The sequence below is a fragment of the Mixophyes fleayi genome, chromosome 1, assembly GCF_038048845.1.
Source record: "Mixophyes fleayi isolate aMixFle1 chromosome 1, aMixFle1.hap1, whole genome shotgun sequence".
Lineage (NCBI taxonomy): Eukaryota > Metazoa > Chordata > Amphibia > Anura > Limnodynastidae > Mixophyes > Mixophyes fleayi.
Genome location: NC_134402.1, coordinates 128,569,281 through 128,584,905, shown reverse-complemented (window position 1 = coordinate 128,584,905; position 15,625 = coordinate 128,569,281). Strand labels below are relative to the sequence as shown.

The 15,625-nt window shown below is 40.0% G+C and overlaps 1 protein-coding gene across 2 annotated transcripts in view; it reads left to right on the top strand.

The window, feature by feature from the left end:
• Positions 1 to 15,625, top strand: part of LOC142142035 (bifunctional heparan sulfate N-deacetylase/N-sulfotransferase 3-like) — a 223,685-nt gene that overhangs the window by 114,130 nt on the left and 93,930 nt on the right. For both annotated transcript variants that reach the window (XM_075200342.1, XM_075200341.1), the window contains exon 5: positions 2,141 to 2,326. In XM_075200342.1, coding sequence (XP_075056443.1) covers positions 2,141 to 2,326 — 186 coding nt within the window. The remainder of the gene's footprint in view (positions 1 to 2,140; positions 2,327 to 15,625) is intronic.

Sequence of the window (15,625 nt, the reverse complement as noted above, 5' to 3'; positions counted from 1 at the left end):
CCCCGGCTGGTTTGCCTAGTGCTAGTTTTTTCGTAAAAACTGGGAGACCCCATGCATTTTTTTCAGATTTCGCGGAAACCAGCACTAGCCTGGTAGCACTAGGGTTAATAGCATTAGGAAGAGGGAACTCCATGCTTTCAAAAAAAAATAAAAATTTAATATTTTACACTGTATAGAGCCGTTGAGTCAGCCAGTTGTAATGCTGGTTGACTCACCAGGTCAAGTTAGACTAGCCCCATAGCTGGAGCAAGAGGTACGGCAGATGTGGAAGGTGACTTCCACGGCCGTAGAGCTTGCTAAGGCCATGGCTGCATGCAGTCGAGTTTGGCATGCCCCTACTGTACACTGACTAGGGGAGAACATCCCTTCTCCACTCAGGAAATCCCCATAAATCGTAGGCTGTATTATATGCCCTTTGTCTGTGCACAGTCACATGGAAAAGTGTTTTCTGGGATTTAGTCTTACAGGAATATTGTTGAATTATACCAAGCATTCCATCAAATCTAATAGCGTGATGGGATTTTAGCTATCAAAACAAATGTTACCAAACTTTTCTTGCACTTATGATCTGGTTGTATGCATGTCTGACAGAGCCGTAACTTAGTATTCTAGCGGCCGGGGAGAGAAAGACAAATGCCGCCCCCCTAGCCCTCAATTTTAACCAAATTAACCTAAAATATTCTAAATTGCGCCCCCCTTCAGCGTTGCACCCTGGGTGGTCGCCCCTGTCGCACAGCCCTAGTTACGGCCCTGATGTCTGACATAGGCTTGGTGCATATGCTACAGGTGCAAAGCATGAGTGCGGCTCAGCACATGGCTGTAAATACACAATTTGTGCTGGTGGAATTTTTGAGCGCAAATATCGTCTAGCATGCGTCCAACATGTGTCCAACGCATGAAAATATCTGTATTTGATTCGATTGTTTTAGTTGTTCATCTAGCATGTTCACAGATTCATACCCTTCATACCATGCATACCATGCATCCTGGTGTTCGGAACTGCTCCAGAAAATCAATCTACACCTACTGTTCAGTGTGTTTCTGACTGCAAATGCGCATAGTGGAATGAGTGTATCATTACTCAAAGAGCATACTATTACCATTTTAGTACCGCCTTTGCATTCATTTAAAATGTTCAAGTTTTCTACTAAAATGTTGCTTAGTTTACCATCATTTATGTTTTCAATTAATTATGAGCGTGTGAGGACAACAATATTTTATTATGTGTCTCACTTTTGTGCCTTAGAATGTTTTTATTATATTGATGATTTTTTCATCTAAGACATATTTATTAAAATAAAGACACCTGCAAATCATTAGATACTATCCTTTTATTAAACTGCTAAACTGTAAGTATATCTTCATCCTAAAGTAGTCCGTAGGGAATCTTCATCCACAAAGTACGAGATGAACGCAGCTGCTAATCAGATATAACTCAATTCAGACAGACAAGTCTTACTCCACCTACCTAAGTTTGGTATTGTGTCACGTATCTTTGTCCCTGATGCTTCCATAAACCAACATCTATAATACAACATAGTACAATACTACACAATGTTATCTACCGTATTATAGTGTTATATTGTAAAATCATTCTGTACTTCTTGTGAAGAAAATGTAAAATGCCTGATAATATCACATATACACAAAGATTTTCCAACATTTTTTAATGTAATGCATACAGTGTCAGGCATGCAATATGTGATATTTACGTAATGTTACAAATGATAGAGAATATTACATTTCTTGAGGTTCCACAGGTGGTTGTTCCTCATCTTGAGAACTTCAGCTTTGTCCTCTTCTTACTGATAGTCAACCACCCCCACATCTGATGTAGATGTATGGTGAAATTATGTTAAAAATGGGGATTATTGGGATAGGCATTGAGATAGTAGGGAGGAGCAGTTGATCCAAGCAGAACAACATAAAAAAAGGAGGTTAACAGTCCTTTGCTGTCCACTGGCTGGGAAATTGATGTAGGCAACTTCAGCTGTTTGAAAGTCCGTACACAGTTGGGTTCAGTGGGTCCAACGGCCGAACAGAGATAGGAGCAGCAATGACAATTGAACTGTGAAAAAAATAGTATTACTTCCATAATGGTAAGACCCAGCTTTCATTCACATGTCAATATATATTACAGGAGCACGGTATTCCAACTGACATGGGTTATGCAGTGGCTCCCCATCACTCAGGTGTCTACCCTGTACACATTCAGCTTTATGATGCCTGGAAAAAGATCTGGAATATCAAAGTGACAAGTACAGAAGAATATCCACACCTGAAACCAGCACGTTACAGACAGGGATTTATGCACAAAAACATAATGGTAAGTTGTGATATCGGTTGTCATGTTGATATATAATGCTGTGTAGAAGCTTGTTTATCCATTTGTTTTTGAAAATAATGTGAGAATGATTATTGTGTTTAGAACAAAATTAAATGAAGCATGGCATTGAGTGCTACAGAAAATCCTTGATAATTAACCTTGTCATGTAACATGGCATTAGTATAATCTTATATTATAATATCTAGGCTTCACTTTTAGGACACAGTCTTATATAGTTTTATAAAGAGGTATATGAAATATACAAGATTATTTGCCTTTTAGCGGCATAGTAGCTCACATCCAAGTGTGCTGGATATTCGAATCATAGGATCCCCTAATGGAGTGGGTACCTGGGATCATAAGTCTAACCACCTCTCCCCATCACTTGGTGGGTAACAGCGCAATGAATTGGCTTCACCTGATGCACAGTGGGACCAGATTTTAATAAATAGCACACAATACCAAACCACATCCAGCGTGGTGTGAAGCCATTGTAATATGAAAATAAAGTTCTTGCCTTTCTGGGGGCTCTTTCTAACCTCAATTGGAGCAGTGTGTAATCACTTAAACACTAAGTGGTATATTTACTAAACTGCAAGTTTAAAAATTGGAGATGTTGCCTATAGCAACCTATCAGATTCTAGCTGTTATTCTGTAGAATGTACTAAATAAATGATAACTAGAATCTGATTGGTTGCCATAGGCAACATCTCCACTTTTTCAAAAACGCAGTTTAGTAAATATACCCCTAAAGCATGTAGATAGGACACTATCTCACACAAGATATACAATGCAGATTCACTTTAATAGCTTGTATTCTATTTACTAGCTTTACAGATGTGTACTGGTATAGGTATTTATGACTAGTTCCGCTTTCATACTGCCACCCCTGCAATTTCCCAGGTTTTTCAAGCCGAGTTTTGTTGAGGCACAGAGGGTCCCAGCTCAGAGACCCCCTTCACACTGCACCTTGGACCCGGGAATTTCCGGGGTCAACCCCATTCATACTGAACACAGGTCTGCCCTGGCAATAAGTGTGAGTCATCACAAGAGGAACTTTCATTGGCTATAAATACTGAGGTTATTTAAAAGGGAATAGTTTTTTGCACACAAAGATGAGGTCAAAGTGGGTGGTGACTGTTCACTGCATTGCTTTAATCAAGGCCGACGAGTCACTATTGGGTAGCCCAGAGTTCCTGTTTTATTGCTTGATGCAGCTGCACAGTATCATTTCAGGAGGAGAAAGGAGCAATTTCTGGCACAGAGGGAGAATACTCAGCGTCTGTATATGCACAGGAGGAGAGATTTTCTCAGGGCCAGAGTCCCAGACACCCAATCAGCTGCTTTATGTGAGACCAGAGTTGAAAAACCCGGGTCTCACCATTCATATTGCTGGCTAACCAGGGCTGACATAGGAATTACCCCACCAAAAGTCCCGGGTCTAAATCCCGGGTTTTCAGACCTGGATTTTTCACTCGCACCATTCATACTGCGCCTAAACCCGGGTCGTCTGGGCTTGCCCCGGCAAAAACCCGGGTTTTTAAGGCAGTATGAATCTGGTAACAGGAGACAAGTATCTTAAAACTATGGATAATATAGCAGAACCTTTGTGGGGAATTGATTTGTCCTCTCCACAGTCATTATGTAGACATGTACACTTCTTAGCTCAATTTGTAGAGGGGATGAGCATATTTCCCCATCATCAAACCACTCCAGGGGGGTAAATTTATCAATCTGCGGGTTTGAAAAAGTGGAGAAGTTGCCCATAGAAACCAATCAGATTCTAGCTGTCATTTTGTAGATTGTACCAAATAAATAATAACTAGAATCTCATTAGTTGCTATAGGCAACATCTCCACTTTTTCAAACTGGCAGCTTGATAAATTTACCCCCTGGAGTTTAGCTATAATTACCCTAGGAAGAAAACCTCACAAGTAGGGAGCATTATTTTATGAATACCCTTTCCCACATAATATCAGGCTGGGAATATTGCATTATGCTGTTCATAAAACAGTAGATGTCTAATGTATTCCCCAGGGGTTCATACTGCCACTCTACATCATGGGCACCTAGTATTAGGGCTTACAGCTCTGAGCGCTGAAAGGATTAGATCACAGCAGATTGCTGCTAATGACTGCTTATAAAACAATGTCAGTTAAGTATGCTAATTCATCATGTTAAATTGTTTTAAGAATTGTAGAAAGAAAATTTAAGTTTGCACAGCTAGGGTATTAAACTAGATAAAGGGGTGGGGAATGCAAATTTCTATGGGTGTTCCTTGTTTGACAACCATTGTGACTAAGCAAAAACACTTCAATTTTGAAAACTTGGTGAAGCGGATTTCAAGTCGCCTACTAGAGTGAATCGCTCATACGCCATTTGACACCACGATCTGCAAAATTTGGAATATTATGCAAATGTTGCATCTGAATTCAAATAAGCATAAATAGAGTATCTGGAGTTTCATACATTTCTACTCATTGCATTATAAATATATATATATATATATATATATATATATATATATATATATATATATATATATAAATATATATATATATATATATAACAAATTTAGAGCCACAGCAAATTTAAACCTTAAAATAGACGTAATTCATAACAGATGTAGCTTTTAACTCTTGGAGAATTTGCTGCGATCAAGTAACCTATATAGTAGCATTTTAATGATGGACACCAAAACAATAGCTAGTTTTAGTTGCAATACTATTGTTGTTAAATTATTGTAAATATCTGAGGTTGCAGTCAGAAATGCAGGTTACACTGAGTAATAGAGGCTGCTGATAATAACTAATTAAAATACTTAAGTCACTTTCAATTAATTAATTAATTGTCAGCATCTCTGGTCTGAATGAAGGCAACTGTCAGTTACTTTCAATAAAAACACATGGGGTTGAATTTTAGAGAAGTAAAAGCTACCTTTGCTCAGACCACAGACACTGCACTGTTTAGTAAAAGAAAACACAGGCGGTGTGCAGCAAGCAACAGTGTGCCCCCAATTCTCTAGATGCAACCAGCACTCTATAGCGCTGCAGAATCTGTAGTGCCTTATAGATAAACAATGGTGATAATGAGGCTCTCTGACTGATGTATTTAACAAAAAAGAGACTTCTGTAGTTTGCCACTTAAGACACCTCAGTATAATGGACAGGGGTCCCCATGTCCCCTGCACATTATACTTAAAGAATAAGTGATATTTGGTAAATTTTTAGTGTCCACTTCTCCAGTAAATAGGGACTGATTGCTGACATAGGCAAACTTCATAGATGTTTCTCACCTATGGCAATATATACAAGAATTGCAGTCCAGTGCGTCTAATTGTATTCAATAAAATGAACTGCAACATACATCAGTTAAATGTAAATACTATCATTCATCCCCTTCCAAAACAAAGAAAAAGAAACAATCTATCTTTAGATTTGCTAATATGTTCTTTACAGCACCTTTAAGTAGTCACTACAATTGCACATATTTAAAATGGAACCTTTGTATATTTATTCCTAATTCAATATATATTACTTTATGGACAGGAAAAACCTGTAAGTATAAAATGAAACACAAGTATTTTCTACTCTGTCTCTTATGCTTACTGAAAAGTATATAGTCAAATTTCAGTTTTTCACAAAAATTGTAAAATCACACAAAGACTAACATTATTATCGTAGATTTAAAAGGCGCCACAGTTCTCCGCAGCGCTGTACAGTAGGGAAAACAGTACATACATAAAACAGTGACATACAAGGTAGACTAAATAGACGCAGACATGAAAACAAAGGGTATGGAGGACCCTGCTCATTAGAGAGCTTACATACTAAATGGAAAAGGACACAGCTGAAATAGGAGGAGTACATGTGGCTCAGAGTAGAGATTAGTTCTGAGGGTCAATCTAACATAATGAAATGCTAGATCAGGCAAACAGGTTTAGTTCTCAATCACTCTATAACACGGAACACGGAAAGAAAAATCACACCGCCGGAACTCAATTACCCATTACAGCACACCTACACACACATAAAGCCCTAAACCCACACATATACAGAAAAAAACTCACTCCTCATCCCTGACATCACTCATACAATATACACCACACACATATTAAGAAAACACACTATCACACTGGTTCTACAAAAACACAAAAAAAATCACACCACACTCACAACTTTTTTGCAGATCCTCAATGGAAGATCCACTTGAAGCCCAGGCATTCAGTGCATTGTGCATGTGCTGCTTTGTCACGGAGCACTGGCTTCTTATTGACTGATATGCGACATTTAATTTTGATAGGCTCAGCAATCAGCACTGCCTGTCAATTAATGGCTAATAACAAGGGTGCTACCCAACCAATCAGAACTCAAGCTGCTCCCTGCATTTAAGGGAATCGGGACATAGTGGTTGGGAAGTGTTGGATTTCCATTGGCCAGCAAGTGACAATTAATTAATTCTGATTGGCTAAGCTAGTAGGAATCAATGATGCTTACTAGGTAATGGGAAGCCAGCACTCCCAAAGCAATCAGACAGCAGTCTGCAAACATCTTGGAAGAAAGTTGGACATGAGATTGTAACATAAAATGTAGGAAAGGAGCTTTTTTTGACAATTAGTGTCTTGAGTCTGATGAATAACATGTCGGCCACACTATTTCTAGATTTAAACAGTAATTTTATGTTTCTCGCTAATGATTGGGTAGTTATATTGACTATATGAGGCATAAAGTGATATTTCTCAAATACATGTGTATTGAAGGTTTAGGTTAAGCACCAGCCAAGGAGATTTGCATACTTAATCCATTGCCCTTTCTAGATCAAAGTAACTCAGCACTTTGTGGTATTGTTCGCAATTACGAAAGCAATGGATTTTCAGACATTCTCAAATAATAGGTTGAATTCTAATAAGGTTCACTGTAAAATATTCCTTTTATAATTTCAGTAAAATACATCTTTTCAAGCCATGCATTTTGCAAGGTTTATCATAAGCTCTAAGATATAGGACAGAAGTGTCGGAAACCAATTTACAGAAAAGCATTTTTAAGACCTTCTATCTTTGAAATCCTAACTTACCAAATCTTCACTGGAAAAGGCTTTCATTTTCTGTAGCTGCCGAGTTGTGGAGACAAGCTTATAATAAATTCATTATGTAAGCTTTACTGGAAAATTTTCCTGCCTATACTACTGCCCTCTGTGTCTTTGAAATATAAATGCACTAGTATTTAATCAGCTATGCCAGAATCCGAACAATGACTTGAAGAGAAAACTATCTGATGGATAAATAACATCTATGCATCTCACAGCGAAAGGGAAATTCTGTTTTGTGAAACTTTTAAAGCTTTAATCACAGCATAACTGTACAAAAGAATAGTTATATGCGATCCAATTTCTTTTTAGTCATGTCTAATCCTCCTAATTTTTGGATTATCAGTTGACAGCCTGTTTGTAACTTTACAGTACAATACCCATTAATGACAGAGCAATTATATAAATTTGTTCCATGCTAGGTATTAACCTAGGATGTAATTACTTACATTGTTGTAATTAATCAGTTTTCTTTTGTTTTCAAAGAGAAACAGTCAACCAAACTATAATGACTTGCCAATTTAGCATTACATTATAAATTGACTGAATTTATTTGTAGAGATGGGCGGATAAAGATAGAAAAAGTATGGCATAATCTATAAATACATTATACAGAATGTATGCCTATAATAATCATTTAAATGCATTGTATTGTTATTTTGTTTTGTCCTAGAGCAGACATAGGCAACCTGTAGCTCTATGGATTTTGCAGAACTACAAGTTCCAGCAAGTTTTGTCAGCCTAGATGGAGAATTACAGGTTTCCAAAGACTAGAGACTTTGTAGATGGAACAAGTGTATAAGGAATTCTAAAGGCATTTAATATAACAATCCATAGTGCATTCAGAATAGGTTGGCATGACATGCATGGATTTGTAGTTCCACAGCAGCTGAAAAGTCACACGGTGCTGAAGCCTGTCCTAGATGCTTGGAGGGTGGAACAAATCATATGAATGGAGGCTAAAGGTTATAATAATCTATAACTCAAGAGGAAGACTATTCATTTTCTCAGACAGAGCATGACGGGAGAGTTCTTTGATGCAGCTTGCTCACTGAACTTCATTATTTCAGAGACAGCATCTCCATCCTACCTCCTTTAAATGCAATGTTCAATAGAACTGCCTATTGACCCACTTCACTCACATTGGAAGGAATGAAGTAATGCTGCATTAAAGATGTGTTCATGCTAAGGAATATATCTGCCTTTCATTAATGTGAAGAGAACATACAAACACATAGAACAGGCTTATTGTCTACACATTTTGATTACAGATCCTGATGTGTTCCACACTTGCACTTGGTCAGAGACAGGCTACTTACCGTATATATATGTGAGGAAGGCAAGGGGTTAATGCAGCTAATCCTTAGCCTGACAGTCACTTTCCCTACAGGAAACCAAGTGATTAACACATATAGCTATCGCTGGACATTTAAAATGCATGTATTTTAGCTACTGTCATCAATTTTGCAAGATTTGAAATTAAATGTATTTGCCTCAGTTACCATTTGCTCATACTTGCCAACTCTCCCGGAAAGCCGGGAGACTCCCGAAATTCGGGTCAATCTCCCGGGCTCCCGGGCGAGCTGGCATTTCTCCCGGATCCCGGATATCACCGAGAATCGCGTCATTTGACGCGATTCTCTGTGAATCACACCATTTTGGAGGGCGGGAGGGGGCGGGGTGAGGTCAATTGCGTCATTTTGGCCCCCTCCCGCCCTCCAGTCACACCCCTATATACTTTAAAATGGGGTTGGTCCTCTTTTTGCAGCGATAACAGCTTCCACTCTTCTTGGAAGGCTTTCCACAAGATGTTGGAGTGTTTCTGTGGGAAATTGCGCCCATTGATACTGTAGTGCGTTTATGAGGTCAGGCACTGATGTTGGACGAGAAGGCCTGGCTCGCAATAGATGATGAAGTTGATGATGATGATGATGATGATGATGATGAATCTCTGTTCCAGTTCATCCCAAGGGTGCTCCATGGGGTTAAGTCAGGGCTCTGTGCGGGCCAATCAATTTCTTCCACACCAAACTCATCAAACCATGTCTTCATAGTCCTTGCTTTGTGCACTGTGCACAGTCATGTTGGAATAGAAAAGGGCTGTCCAAAAACTGTTGCCACAAAGTTGAAAGCATAGCATTGTCCAAAATGACTTGGTATGCTGAAGCATTTTGACTCTCCTTTACTGGACATAAGCGGTCTAGCCCAAACCATGAAAAACAGCTCCATACCATTATCCCTACTCCACCAAACTTCACAGTTGGCATAATTCAGTCACTCAGGTAATGTTCCTCCGGCATCTGCCAAACCCAGACTTGTCCATCTGACTGCCAAACAGAGAAGCATTATTCGCCACTCCACAGAACATGTTTTCACTGCTCCACAGTCCAGTATCGGTGTGCTTTACACCACTCCATCCAACACTTGGCATTGGTCTTGCTGCTGTGAAGCTTGCATGCAGCTGCTCAGCCATGGAAACCCATTCCGTTAAGCTCCTGCCCACAGTGTTTGTGCTTACATTAATCCAAGTGGAAGTTTTTAACTCTTCAGCTATGGAATCAGCAGAGTTTTGGCGAATATTGCGCACCATGCGCTTTAGCAGTCATTTACCCCGCTCTGTGATTTTATGTGGTCTTTCATTTCGTGACTGAGTTGCTGTTGTTCCTAAATGCTTCCACTTTCTAATAATATCACTTACAGTTGACTGTGGAATATACAGCAGGGATGAAATTTCACAAACTGTCCTATTGCGAAGGTGGCATCTTATCACAGTACCACGCATAAAGTCACTGATCTCTTCAGAACAACCCATTTTGCATCACAAATGTTTGCAATTGGAGACTGCATGGCTAGGTGCTTAATTTTATACACCACTGGCAACGGGTCTGATTGAAGCACCTCAATTCAATAATTAACAGGTGTGGCCAAATACTTTTGTCCATATAGTGTATTTGTCACACAGATGACACCTGTTAGTTCTCCATGTGCGTTCATTCTTTAACACCAGGGCCGGACTGGACATCTGTCACTTCTGACAAATGCCAGAAAGGTCGATGGTCAGATGGGCTGGGTCCCGGGCAGACGCACCGTTCACCGACACTGGTGGCTGGCTCCTCCTAAGGATCCAGCCACAACATCACATGTGCAGCACTTTCAAACTGGCCGGGTCTTGCAAGGCAGCTGTCAGAGGGGCGTATAGAGAAGAAGGCAGAAGACAGAAACAAGAAGAGAAACGAAGATGACAAAGTAAGTACACTAAAACGAGGGGGGGGACGGAGAATGGGTGCCACACAGAAAACCGGGGGGGGGGGGGGAGAAAGGATGCCACACAAAAAACAGGGAGTGAGAGGTAGGATGCTACACAGGGGGGTGGGGAGAGAATGGATGCCACATGGGGGGGGAGGTGGGATGCCACACAGGGGGGTGGGGTGACAGGATGCCACACAGTGAGGGGAGAAGAGAGAAGATGCCACATGGGGGGGGAGAAGAGAAAGGATGCCCCACACAGGGGGAGGGGAGAAGGGAAAGGATCCCACACATGGGGGAGGAGAGAGAGGGGAAAGGATGCCACCCAGAAAATAGGGGGGGGGAAGGATGCTGTATAGTCCATAATTATTCCTAATGAATATATAAACTCACAGTCTATACAAATATAGTTTAGTGGTTTTAATAGGTTCACTCTGTGGCATAATATGATTTGGGGTCACTATTGTGGCATAATATGATTTTTGGGCACTACTGTGTAACATAATATGATTTGAGGGCACTACTGTATAGCATAATATGATTTGGGGACACTACACTATGGCATAATATGAATTGGTGCACTACTGTATGGCATAATATGATTTGGGGGCACTATTGTGGCATAATATGAACTGGGGGCAGTATTGTGGTATACTATGATTTGGGGGCACAACTGTATGGCATAATATGATTTGTGGGCTCTATGGCAGCTTAATATCAATTGGTGGCATATACTCAGACATGAGGGAATGGGGAGAGTGTTAATATAATGTGGGAGGTAGGCTATTAATTTAATGCTGGAGTTTAGGTGGGGGCTAATTATTTAACTGGTGCTATTTTATTTGTGGGGTGATGTGGGTCACTTTAATTTACTATTGGGGCCTAGAAATTTAAGAAGGAGTAATTGAACCTTTAATTTATTGCTGGGATGGTTTGGAGGGAGGGAAATTAAATTTGAATACTAGTATTTTAATGTTGAGGCTGGAGGGAGGACTAATTATAAAATGTGGGTTTTATTGATTAAATACCAGGGCTTGTGTTGAGTTTTTCTAAATCACATGTACCCATTTTTTTCCAAATAGGGCTTCCAAAATTCCAGGATCCAGACAAGCAGCAACTAGAGACGCCAGCAGCCATAGGTAGTTAAAGTGACAAGAACAGGTAGGAGAGAGCAAGACTGCCTGCCAACTGTTCCAAATTTTGGTGACTGTCTCGTTTAGGGAGATTTGGTCCAACTACAAGGACATTTGGGAGGTATATCCCACTTCACACTGTACTGCTTGTGAAGGAAAAACTGCGTGCAACTAACAGTATTGCACACAGTACTGCCTGTGTATTTGTCTAACATTTCTCTAAAATGATAGCCATGTTACATAATAGGGGCCCCCTGTCTTAAATACCCTGGGCCCCCAGGCATTAATCCAGCTCTGGTGAGCAGGAGGGACCAGAGAGCTCCTCCCAGTCCCTGGATAGGACACAGCCTGCAGAGCAAGCTGAGGAGCTCTAAGTCTCACAAGATTTGGTAATCTCGTGAGATTTAGAGCTTCCCTACTCACTCCACAGGAAGTTCCCAACCTGATGGATGTCAGCAGCACCAGAAGCATAGATAAGTATAGTGGGCTGGGGGTGTCATAATGTGCCTGGGGGGATGGCGTGATATGGCTGGGAGGCCGTGAGAAGTGTAATGTTTTATTATAATGTATGTATCAATGCCCCATGTTGGCCACACCCACAACACAATGTGGTCACGATCTTTTAGGCACCGCACACACAGTTTCTTTCCTGCTGTGTACTTTAAATGCCAGGGCTGATTTTTAGTCCCAGTCTGGCCCTGCTTAACACGGTTTTCATTCCATGTAATATTGGGAACAGACATAGTCTAATAATAGCAAAATATACTACTCCTAATGACTATGATGACAAACACCGGACCCAATAGATTCTAGATCTAGACTAGATGCGTCTTCTACCCTTCCCCTTAGAGCTGTAGGTACTCATTTGCCCCAGGTATTGTGCAGGCATAGAGGCTAGGTTTTTTGAAGGTGCTGGTGTAAAGAAATATTGGAGACATTACAGAAGTATTCGATGGGATGCTGGCTCAAAAAGGTCTGTTCAAAGTCTAATGCAAGTACGAAGGCTAAACAAGGACCAAATGTATAGGTGGAAGTCAATGCAGACAATAAAACCAGGTGCAATATCCTAATAGAGGTCACAACATATCAGTACAACCAACAGAGAAACACATTACACTGCACCAATCATGGGCATTAAGTGTACACCTGCACTAATGAAAAATGAGCCTGTCTGCACTAATGTGGGTGCAGGCAGCCAATGTAATGCTGTATGAGGAGCTGAACACTTGCAGTGGATTTGCCTGTAAGTGAGCTTGTGATTGCAACTTTTTAACTACACCCTCTGAAGCCTTGTTTTTAAGCAAGTGGCTGGAAGGGTAGAGGAACTTGCAGTGGTAAATGCCTGCTTCCACTGCTTCTAACAATGACCAATACAGAGTGCTGTAGTAAATTTGAAAAGAACAAGATTATTATTATTATTATTATTATTATTATTATTATTATTATCTTTTATTTATAAGGCACCACAAAGGGTCTGCAGCCCATATATGACATATACAGAAAGCAGTGATCTATAACACATAAAATGATACATGAAGAACAAAATACAAAGACCAGACATACTGAATGAATAAAAATACAGGTAACACGATAATGTAGATCAAGTTATATGAGGGACATTGATTGATAGTGATGGTAGTAATCAGTGAGACGTAGGACTAAGCTTAAGAAAACAGGGCTAGGGAAGCAAGCCAAGAGCTACTGACGATTATAGAATATTAGAAGGAGAACACAAGGAAAGAGGGCCCTGCTCGTGAGAGCTTACATCCTAAAGGATGTATACAAGAGATATACTGTTGCATAGTTAGGAATTGTTACAGTTACCTTTCCTTGCTGCATTCGTTCAGTGTCAGAGCAACTTGTGTGTATCCTGTGTACCAGTTCCTGCCTGACTTGACCATTCCTGTTCTCCTGCGTCTGTGTATCGCTCCTGTCTTGCTGACTACCCTCTGCTTGTTGTTACTCCGGTGTCTCTATTTTGGCCTTCCTGACTCTGATTTTACCTGCCAGGGCCACCTTCAGAAAAAATCGGGCCCAGTACGGGCCCCCGTGCCAGCACAAGGATTCCACTCTGTCTGTTACAGGAATCTGTTGGACAGTTTACTGTATGTATGTTACAGAATAGTTTAATCTAGGAACTTAAGCCTTCAATATGGCATTTATCATCATCGGGCAACAGGGGTAGGTTCAGTAGACATCAATTGCAGTATTACTAGAAAGTGACAGGTTTCCACAAAGAAAACCAGATCTTGCAATAGAAATAAGAGCTATTGTTTTTTCATTATGAACAGTTGCAATGTCACGTTTCACACTTTACAAGAGGACAAGCACCTAACTTAAAAAAAAGTTGACATCTATCATCAATCTACCATCAAGTCATATCATTGGTTATGTTATTTATTTACATTTTTTAGGGCTCTTCCTGCTAATTAAGCAAAAGGTTTCAGGTTCAGTTACATGTGTGTGCAGTACCTTTGGTAGAATGGTAATCCTTGCATAGACAAAGATGTAAAGTACATTAATACTACCTTGATGCATACACTACATCTTGAAGTGTATTCGCATACCCAATAATCATTGTATATAATGCCCTATGGTGGAATGCAACAAGCATTTCACATGTCACAATACATAAAAAACAATCAATGTAGGACTCTTTAAGAAAGTGTGTTGATTCAATAAGTGGAAACAAGCTGTTCAAGTATGTGATTGCTAGCAAGAATCACAAAGCATATGAAGATGTGGCAAGGTGCTCAATAGCAATGCAGTATAATATCAGAATATGTAAGAAAACACTTTCACAGCAATCAAATGTTAGAGAATATTCATATAAAAGCAAAATATATGCTTAATATGAAATAGCATTAAAGAGTTAGTTTGTATAAGTATATATATATATATATATATATATATATATATATATGAGATAGCACTGCAGAATGAGTTTAAATAAGTAAAAATGTACTCCGCTTACTTAAATTCTGTACCCATGGGATCCCCAAACAGCAATCAGTCCAGCTGATAAACCTAGTGCATTGCCGATGAAGGGTCCCAGCACAATGCTCTGTCAATGTCTACGGTGAGGTTCATTCAGGATATGGCCATAGTAACTTCTTATAACAGCCCTGTATTGTACTACAATACAACACCACCGCGGACGCTTCTTTGACAGCGCCACGGCTGCTGTACAGTACAGTACCACTATGTAGCCCCCGATCTTCGCGGAGGGGAGGGGTTTCTGGAGAACCAGCCCCCCCCCCCCCCCCTGCGTGCGCCCCTGATTATGTCATACTCACGTGTTAGGTGTCATCTTATAATAAGTGTTTTGTGCAACTATCCAGGTATTTGATAATGAGCATACTATAGCTAAGCAAACAATTATTTTGTTCCATATCTTACTTCAACTCTCCCCAAATACCTCTCATGGTCTTATCTAGCGTTGCCCCCAAGGCTATGTACCAGGCGCAACCTTTTCCTGACCAGACATCATTTACCTACCTCAAGTTGTCTCTTTTCTGCAGAAATAATTTCACATACACAGCTAGTAACCCTCCCAACACTGTGTACATCCATCTGAAAGTGACTTTTCTTACTCCTTAGACAGCAAACTAGAAATATGAAAAAATTATTTCTAACTTTATTGGCATTTGCTGTCAAATGGGAAGTGAATATTGAAAATGGCTAATTCAAGGCAAGCTGTAATGATGTTGTGAACAGTAGTGATTTGTTGAAGTACTCAATGTTTTACAATATGTATGGCTTATTTCCATTTTGAAGCACTAAACTGTAGCTGTATTAACAAAAAGCTAGACAAAAGTGTTTAGGTACATGTCAC